Source organism: Otolemur garnettii, unplaced genomic scaffold, assembly GCF_000181295.1.
Source record: "Otolemur garnettii isolate 467f Iridium unplaced genomic scaffold, OtoGar3 scaffold00225, whole genome shotgun sequence".
Taxonomy (NCBI): domain Eukaryota; kingdom Metazoa; phylum Chordata; class Mammalia; order Primates; family Galagidae; genus Otolemur; species Otolemur garnettii.
Window position 1 is genome coordinate 1,093,631 of NW_003852620.1, and position 9,206 is coordinate 1,102,836.

At 52.5% G+C, this 9,206-nt stretch overlaps 1 protein-coding gene across 1 annotated transcript in view; it reads right to left on the reverse strand.

The window, feature by feature from the left end:
- Positions 1-8,658, reverse strand: part of LOC100956445 (myosin-7) — a 52,353-nt gene extending 43,695 nt beyond the window's left edge. Inside the window, exons 1-18 of the mRNA XM_023508132.1 lie at positions 8,615-8,658; positions 7,323-7,377; positions 6,660-6,868; positions 6,218-6,361; positions 5,807-5,963; positions 5,649-5,676; positions 5,109-5,217; positions 4,933-5,025; positions 4,789-4,852; positions 4,295-4,393; positions 3,957-4,060; positions 3,214-3,352; positions 2,996-3,114; positions 2,757-2,906; positions 2,309-2,479; positions 1,492-1,801; positions 1,157-1,224; positions 712-799 (exon numbers count right to left, since the gene is read on the reverse strand). Of these exons, the coding sequence (XP_023363900.1) occupies positions 712-799; positions 1,157-1,224; positions 1,492-1,801; positions 2,309-2,479; positions 2,757-2,906; positions 2,996-3,114; positions 3,214-3,352; positions 3,957-4,060; positions 4,295-4,393; positions 4,789-4,852; positions 4,933-5,025; positions 5,109-5,217; positions 5,649-5,676; positions 5,807-5,963; positions 6,218-6,361; positions 6,660-6,860 (2,044 nt within the window). The 5' untranslated portion in view covers positions 6,861-6,868; positions 7,323-7,377; positions 8,615-8,658. The remainder of the gene's footprint in view (positions 1-711; positions 800-1,156; positions 1,225-1,491; positions 1,802-2,308; positions 2,480-2,756; positions 2,907-2,995; positions 3,115-3,213; positions 3,353-3,956; positions 4,061-4,294; positions 4,394-4,788; positions 4,853-4,932; positions 5,026-5,108; positions 5,218-5,648; positions 5,677-5,806; positions 5,964-6,217; positions 6,362-6,659; positions 6,869-7,322; positions 7,378-8,614) is intronic.
- Positions 8,659-9,206: the final 548 nt, after the last annotated feature.

A 9,206-nucleotide genomic window follows, 5' to 3' on the forward strand; every position in this document is an offset into this window, starting at 1 on the left:
GCGGTTGGGGAAGCCCTTCCTGCAGATGCGGATGCCCTCCAGCACGCCGTTGCAGCGCAGCTGGTGCATGACCAGGGGGTTGTCCATCACCCCTGCAAGGGGAGGGGGTGTCTGTGAGGAGAACACTAGACAAACAGCCCAAGTTCTAGGTTCCTGGGTCTGCCACTGATTAGCTGTAACCATGGCAAGTCAGTTAATAATCATCTTTTATTTGTTTCATCTTTTTTTTATAGCTGCACTTTTAAGTGGAATCCAGAAGGCTTTCACATTCCTTATTTCATATAGTTTATACCTGTTACCATAGGTGGTAGCCAGGACAGATATATCCCATTTTCTAGATGAGTAAACTAAGCCCAGAAGGGTTAATGGACTTTCCCCAGGTTACTAAGGTAAGCAACAACAAAGCCAGGCCTTAAACCCATGTCCCTAACCCTCTGTCTTCCTATAAGCCAAAAAATGGATAAATGATCCCTATGTTTCTTGTTGGAGGTTGTAAGTCACTGATAAGATAATGTCCACCCAGGTACCTGAGTTGCACATTCCAAATGTAAGGTAGAACTTGGAGGGAGGTAGCCTGGGATACCTCATCCGGGACAGAGAAGAATATGTTTTAGAAACCACCATGGTGGTAGGTTAGGAGAAGATTTAGAAGGCCCTGTCCATCCTAAGTACGTGTGTGTGTCCAGTTGTGGGCTGGGCCTCTGGGCTCACCTGGAGACTTTGTCTCATTGGGGATGATGCAACGCACAAAGTGTGGATGGGTGGAGCGCAAGTTGGTCATCAGCTTGTTCAGATTTTCCTGTGGCCAGAAAAGTGAGAGCAAAAAGTAATGAAAGTGAAGAAAGAGAAGCAGGAAAAGGAGAGAAGAAAGGAGGGAAGGGGAGATGGAAAGAATGCAAAGAGCTAAAGAGATACGGAATGCTGGGGGGGAGACATGGGTGAGGAGAGGGGCTAGAGGCAGGAGGGATAGTAGAAGAGAGATAAAATGGGACATGAGTAAGAGAAGTGGCCAAGATGGAGGGAGGGGAAGGCAGAGTGAGAAGGATCAGGAACGCACCAGGAAGGCATGGGGAAGGGGGAGGCCTAGGGGATGAACAAGGCAGGGAAATGCTGAGGGTTGGGGGCCCAGGTGGAAAGTCTGGAGTCACACACTCACCCTGTGCAGAGCTGACACAGTCTGAAAGGATGAGCCTTTCTTTGCCTTGCCTTTGCCCTTTTCAACAGCTGTGAAAAGAGATATAACCAAAGGAGCATCAGCGAACTTGCTGAGAAGTGAGGGCCTATGGAGCAGACACACAGCCTCTTTTCACATCTTGCTGGCTCTTGGCCCCCGGGTGAGGCTACTATAGTTTCTCCACTAAATTCTATTCCATTGAATCTACAAACCTTGGGGCATACCCTGACATGGAAGTGGCAGGAGGTATCAATTAACCTGATTCAGAGCACTGGCAGAATTCCTGCTCCTCAGTCCCCTGCCCAGTCTCTACTTACGTGCATCAGCCCCAGCATAGTTGGCAAACAGGCTGCTCAGCAGCTTGAGGGAGGACTTCTGGTACAAGCCCACCACTGTCTCATTAAGAGGGTCCTTGTTCTTCTGCAGCCATCCCAGGATGTTATAGTCCACCACACCGGCATAGTGGATGAGGGAGAAGTGAGCTTCTGGCTTCCCCTTGATATTTCGTGGCTTCTGGAAGTTGCTGGACTTGCCCAGGTGGTTGTCAAAGAGTTTGGCTTTGAAGGTCATGTCAGTGGCCTTGGGGAACATGCACTCCTCCTCCAGGATGGACATGATGCCCATGGGCTGAGGGTGGAGGGGAGAGCGTCACCGAATGTGTGTCAACGGGACAGAGATGGATTCTGTTCTATGGTTATTACTTGCTCATGGGGGGGGTACCCCTTTGGGTATTTGTGAAAGTCTGGGAATGTGGCTGCTATTGGTGCTTTACGTGACATCTCCTTCACCCATATTCCTGAGATGATGGGGTTGAAAACAGGTGTGCTTATAGGATTCCCCATGCCACCCATACACTTCCTGCTCCTTGGATGGATAGAACAGGCCCAGTAAACACTCTGAAGTGGGAGGCCATTCTGCAGGTGCCTATCCTCCATGTGTCACTCTCAAGCCCCTGGGAATGCAGCTGTCCCTGATGCTACCCTGTTCTGGGTGCTTAGCATAACATGGAGCTCAGGAGTCTTCAGCCCCACTTCTGTTATCCAGATCACACTCCCTAGAAGAGAGATGGGCTGCTGTTTTCTCTGGGATATTCATGTGGAGTGTGGATGGAGACTGGTAGGGCGGAGGCAGCACCTTCTCGATAAGGTCGATGCAGGCCTGCAGGTCCATCCCAAAGTCGATGAACTCCCACTCGATGCCCTCCTTCTTATACTCCTCCTGCTCCAGCACGAACATGTGGTGGTTGAAGAACTGCTGCAGCTTCTCGTTGGTGAAGTTGATGCAGAGTTGCTCAAAGCTGTTGAACTGCAGGGGAGTCGGGGTGGCAGTCAGGGAGGTGGGGGTGGGCCCAGGGCTATGCTGGGGCTCTGTGCCCAACCTCAGCTGGGGTGCAACTGGTCCCCTCCTAGGTCAGGGCAGTGGAGGACAGCTTCCCCTGGAGATAGGAAAGATGACTGCCTATGTCACCACACAGTCTCCACCACCTCCCTGTGCTGTCCCCCAGGTGGCAGTCAGCAATGGCAGTTGAAGGTGTGAATGTGTGAGTGATGTTCCGCCCACTCCCAGGGCTCCCCCAACTCACATCAAAGATCTCGAAGCCAGCAATGTCCAGGACTCCTATGAAGTACTGGCGTGGCTGCTTGGTCTCCAGGGTGGCATTGATGCGTGTCACCATCCAGTTGAACATCTTCTCATACACTGCCTTGGCCAGTGCTCCAGTGGCATATGCCACCTGCAAGGTAGGGGCGACACCCACATTGAGTAGTGTTTTGCCATGCCAGGTTTCCTAGCCCACCCATTTATCTTCTGAAGATGACCCACCTGCTGGACATTCTGCCCCTTGGTGACATACTCGTTGCCCACTTTCACTCGAGGGTGACACAGCCCCTTGAGCAGGTCGGCTGAGTTCAGCCCCATAAGGTAGGCAGACTTGTCAGCCTCTGCAAAGAAGGGGAGGTAGCAGTTGGTAAACAGATGCCTGCTCTGTAGGTGTGGCCCTCAGTGACTCGGCAGCTGTCCCTGGTATCCCTGCCTCCCACCTTCGGTGCCATCTGGCTCTGCCTGCTCCTCCCGCTGCTTCTGTTTGAATTTCATGTTTCCAAAGTGCATGATGGCGCCTGTCAGCTTGTACATGGAGTTCTTCTCCTCTGAAGTGAAGCCCAGCACGTCAAAGGCATTCTGTAGGCAGGTCCCGTATGGGTGGATCCCAGAAAAATGAGGATGATGGGTAAAGGAGATCCCTTATAAGTTGTAGAAAGAACTTGGCTCCTTAATCCCCATGAATTCTGAGGCTCCCACCCCAGTGGAGTGCTTTCCAGCAAAGATGGGAGATATGAGAGCAGGCAGAGCTCAGACTGCCTGAGCCCTGCTGTCAGAGGTCACAGCTGTTCTGGCTTACCCACTCATGCTTCCAGACTCTTGCTTCCCCATCTGCCATCATCACCTGTCTGTGTCTGCTCTCACCTTACAGCCTGTCCCAGCCCTATGTTGTCTCCATGGCCTTGCCTCCCTCCTCCCTTGGTGATACCTGATTCTTGGCTGATGTGCCTCTCTATTTCATGGTTTTCCACTGATTATGGGTTGATTGAATACCAAATGCTGGCCATTCCTATCTTACCTCATCCATACCCCAGCATACCTTGGTCATAGGGCACATTCTGGCCTCAAGAGAGCCATACCACTTCGAATAACAGATGCCCAGTGTCTTAGCTCTGCTCCTGAACTGGCCCTGCTTGCCCCTCACTGCCAATGCCCCCTCCTCACTGGGTCTTCATACACTCACATCAGTGGCCATGAGCTCCTCAGCATCATCAATTGAGGCCACGGTGGTCTCTCCTTGGGAGATGAAGGCATAATCATAGGGGTTGTTGGTGATCAGCAGCATGTCTGGAGAAGAAAATATGGTTAGGATGTGACACAGCTGCCAGCTTTCCTGGGGACTGCCCGCCACTGCACATGACACATGGGAAAGCACAGGACAAGCCTTGACTTGGCCCCACATCCCACAGAACTGAATCCAGCAGTGCCATAAAACCCAGGGTTTGCCAGCAGAATCCAGCTGCAAGCAGGGGACCATGTTGCCATGGAGATAGTTGGTCTCAGTCGGTAGCTCTGACTCACCCAATAGCTCAGGCTTTTTGTTAGACAGGATTTGGTAGAAAATGTGATAATCTCTTTCTGCTTTCAGCTGGAAAATAACTCTGGATTTTTCCAGAAGGTCTGTGAACAGGCAGGGGGAAAGAGAGAAAGAAAATATTAGGATTCAGGTACCAGGAAATAGATGAAAATGAAAAATAAATGTAGCAAGTGAAAGGCAAAGGGAGAGGAAGAGATAAAGAGAGAGAGACTGGAACACAGACACACAGATTCGATGAAGACAGAGACCCAGAAAGAAACAGTCCCAGAGGTAAATTCCAGAGAAAGACACACAGACATGTGCAGACAGAGGTGGAGAAAGACCCAGAGGAAGTCTCAGAGAGAGAGAGAAATATACAGAGACAGAGACAGAAGGAGATGAGAAAAGCAGAGGGAGGGGTGGGGGAAGGGTGGGAGAGCACAGCTGGTCTAGAGCTAGGGTGCGCTCAGGCTGAGCCCTAGCAGATTATGGCACTCACAGGTCTCTATGTCTGCAGATGCCAACTTTCCAGTTGCCCCAAAATGGATTCGAATGAATTTTCCCTGGGGAGGTAGAAGAGTGTGGTGATGAGTTGGGGACTTGACCAGCTCAAGTCCCAAACCCAAGGTCAGGGACCACTCACAAAGCGGGAGGAGTTGTCATTCCGGACGGTCTTGGCGTTGCCGAAGGCCTCCAGAGCAGGGTTGGCCTGGATGATCTGGTCCTCCAGTGTGCCCTACAGAAGTCAAGAAGGATGGCAGGTGAGAGGCTTTCTCTGCCCTTTGTACCATGTAGGCCCATGCAGGACAACAAGCTTACCTTGCCCGGGGTCTGGTCCTTCTTGCTACGGTCCCCAATGGCAGCGATGACAGCAAAGTACTGGATGACTCTCTTGGTGTTGACTGTCTTCCCTGCCCCGGATTCTCCGCTGTGGGGACAATCAGGGGCCCATTAGGCAATGAACACCACTGCTTGAGACCAACAAGCCTCAAGTCACGAAAGAATGCTGGGCAAGGTGAATCAGAGAAGAGGGGCCTGGTGGGTTTGGGAAAGAATGGGAGGGGCTGGAAGGATGGGAAAGGCTTTTGAGAAAAGAAAAGAAAATGAAGAGGTGAAGAAGAGGTGTTGATAATGGACTTATGGAGAAATGAATGATGCCTTGGAGGAGATGGAGAGGAAAAATAGGATGTGAAGAGCAGAAAGGAAGGAGAACAGCAAAGAGGGGGTCAAGGTGAAGGTCAGAGAAGAAAGAGGAGATAGGCACAACTGGGACAGGAAGGAAGGCTGTGGGGTCCCTGCTGGGTTTGGGGGGCAGGGCAGGGAAATTCTGGCAGGGATCAGGGCAGGAGCTGCACTCACGTGATCAGGATGGACTGGTTTTCTCTGTCTGTGGGGAGAAAATGGAAGGCAAAGTCAGGAGCTACCAGGATGCTCCCGAGGGGTCCTTGCTTCCTCCTCCCCTACTCGCCATCCTTTCCCAGCTCCTTTCAGGGAGACCCTTCCCTGGGGCCTCTCACCCGTCAGCATGTACTGATAAGCATTGTCAGAGATGGAGAAGATGTGGGGCGGGGCCTCACTCCTTTTCTTGCCCCTATAGGCGGCCACCACCTCAGCTGTGTACACTGGCAGCCACTTGTAGGGGTTGACAGTCACACAGAACAAGCCCGAATAGGTCTGAGGGGAGAAAAGGAGTTTCAGGGATTGAAGGGATGGGGGGCAGCTTTCTGAGTTAGAGGAAGACCCTAGGAGAGGAAGAAGAGAAAGGAAAACCTCAGAATGCACTCAATCTAGGTAATTCCAGTCCTGTGAGAACAGAACTGAGGGTGTAGGGAGAAGGAGAGGGTGCAACATGACCTGGACACCAAGAACAGACACCCTCAGCTCCTGGAGTGGAAGTGTACAGGCCGGGGAGGCCGGCAGCCACTCACGTAGATCATCCAGCAGGCGTAGCGCTCCTTGAGGTTGTAGAGCACCGCGGGCTCATGCAGGAAGGTCAGCATGGCCATGTCCTCGATCTTATCGAACTTGGGCGGGTTCTGCTGCATCACCTGGTCCTCCTTCACAGTCACTGTCTGTGAAAGACCCACACAAGTTCTCACCACCACTGTGAGCCTGTGCTTCCCCTCTTCTTCAAGAGGGATTAGAGTTGGACAAATTAAAGGACAACTGTGTTCAAGACAGAGGAACCAGGAAAAGAGAAGGTGGATTGGATATAGGAAGGAGGGCTCTTTGGAGGGTCAGGAACCCACCAAAGGGAAGGAGAACCTGACTGGCTTCAGGTCTGTGTGGGGTGGAGTCTGAGCACACCCTTCTCTATGCACCCAGGTGTTGGGGTAGCCAGGGTGGCCTCACATTAGCTCTACCACCTACCTTGCCATGCTCAGTCTCAGCAGTGACTTTGCCACCCTCACGAGACAGAATTTTGGCCTTGACAAACTCCTGTTTTTCATCAGGCACAAAGACATCCTTCTTGAGGTCAAAAGGCCTGGTCTGAGCTTCAAGCCGCTCCTTCTCTGACTTGCGGAGGTAGGGAGCGGCCTCCCCAAACACGGCCATCTCGGCATCCCCCATGGTTGCACCTGTAGTGAGCAGGAGAAGCTGGCTGTCCTCCCATCGACACACTCCCCACCGCCCCTCCCTGGGCTCTCCCTTTTGGTGGGAACCCCAAAACCTAGCACCATGTTCAGGAGTCAAGAGGAGTCCCTGATGAGTACCTTGCTTGTTGAGCTTACCCCTTAAGTGAAAGAGCAGCCCAGTAAACCTGCCAAGGCAGAAGGGCAACTGACCTTTTTTCAAGCTAAGGCTCTCCCAGGGGAGGGAAACACATCCCAGGCTTCTTATAGTAATGGGAAGAGGAAGCTGAACATATCCATCTCTGTCCCTGGGCCCCCTCACTCGTCCCTGGAAAGGAGCTACTGGTGGCCAAAATATTCTCCCCAGGGTGGGGCAGAAACTAGAATTCCAAGCCTGGCTTGGGGGCTATCATGCCCAGCCTTCCCAGACTCCCCCATGCTTTAGCTTTAGCTTTCTTACCTTGGCCTCTCAACCTTGTCTACAGATGAGAAAAAGAGCCTAGGCCTGCAGGGACCTGGAGAGAGAGAAGAGGCCGAGTCAGGGCAGGCTGTCGCCCGTCCTGGCCAGTCTCACACCCCTGCTTCTCCTGGCTCTGTCCTTCAGCACCCTTCCTCCCCCAGACCTGGAAACAATGTGGAAGTGGTGGTCAGCTTCTCCAGTCGCATCCTCCTTCTTGCTTTCCAAACATGATTCCCTTTCCCCCACCAAGGACAAACAGTTTCCTGTAAGCAACTCAACTCTGAGCCCTAATCCTCTGCACTTCTGGGAGATGGCCCCACCCTTGCCTGCATGCATCTAGTGAGACCTTCTTTCTTTGAGCCAACTGAGAAACAACCAATGGTCAACTAATGGTCAGTGCTTTCCAGTCTGCAGAGCACCTCAACGCACATTCTCTTCCTCGGTCCTCACCCATTGGACAGGTGAGGACGTCCAGGTTAAGCAGCTTGCTTGTCCAAGAGCACATAATGATAAGTGGTGTAGCTGAGCCTAGAACTCAACTCTCAAGACTCTAATGCCAGTTTTTTTCCATCCTGTCCCCTATTTTATCATCGGACTTCAAGGATGTTCTCAGAGAGGAGATGCTGTGGACCCCCTCTCACAGACAAAACCCTCACACAGCCAGATGCTTTCTGCACACCCTCAGTGAACACACATGCCCACTGTGCATGCACACATCTTGCTCAAAGCCAGCCTTCCTGCCTGTGCCACAGCGCCCTGAGGGTGCCATATATGCCACAACAACAGATGTGCACACTTGAGCATGCGCACAGCGTCAATGGGCTCACATGGCTCATATTCCTCAGTATACAAGGACCTGGCACACCCCCTGCCATGTGCCTGTGAGCTCCTCCTATAGGGGGTACACGTGCTGTGAATAGTCATGACTCCTGGACACAGACAAGCACCTCTATGTGTGGGGACAAGGAAAGCCTCACGGAGTTTAGCTTGTAAGTATGCCCCCTTCCTATGTAATCATTTCCCACCATCTTTGCCCCTCTTGCAATGGACCTGCTTGTTCTCAGGCATGATCACAAACACACATCTCCCTCTTGGAATTTCTGTATCTTAGCCACATGAGCCCCACAGTCCCATGGCACATATTCACATTTAGACCTGCACAAGTGTGCTCAACGGCTGGACCCAAGTACTCTTCATGAAGCCCCGTGTGAAGTTTTCTGTTCCTAGGGGAACCCCTTCATAAACCTGGAGCCCCCTTATCCCAGAAGAAGGCCTCCATCTCCCACTCCTACCTGAGAACAGCAAAGAAAGACAACAGGGAGCAGGAGAGAGCTGTGGAGCCAGATCTTGTCTCAGGGGCTGTATATATGGGGCAGCAGGGCGACCCCACCCCCACCTGCACCCAGTCCCTAGCCGGATTTAGAAAGGGCTGTTGTCACTAGAAGTATTTCCCCCAGGCTCCCCCCTCTTCCCAAACAGGGTTTCCTCCCCCACCCCCAGCTAGGAAACAATTGGAAGTGGTCGTCATTGTTATGGCATGGAGTGTGCAGGGTCTGAGTTCCAGGGGGCGGGGTGGCTCAAAGTGCTGCAAAAATATCTCCTGGGCCAGACTTCACATTCCACAGCTGGTAGGAGAGAGAACTGACCACGACCACCATGACTGCAGGGGGTGGGGGCAGGACCCTGGCTCTCCCTCAGGGCATTCCTGGCCCTGGACACTGTGCTCCCTCAGGGTACTCTGTCCCTTGTGCTGGCCTGGCTCCATTTCTGTAGAGTTCTTCCTGCTCCCCTATCTTGGGTCCTAATCCAACTGAGAGATGGGAAGGGGCTGAGTATCAGCAGCAGAGAGGGGTAGGAAAGTTAGGGGTACTGGCCCAGGTTGGG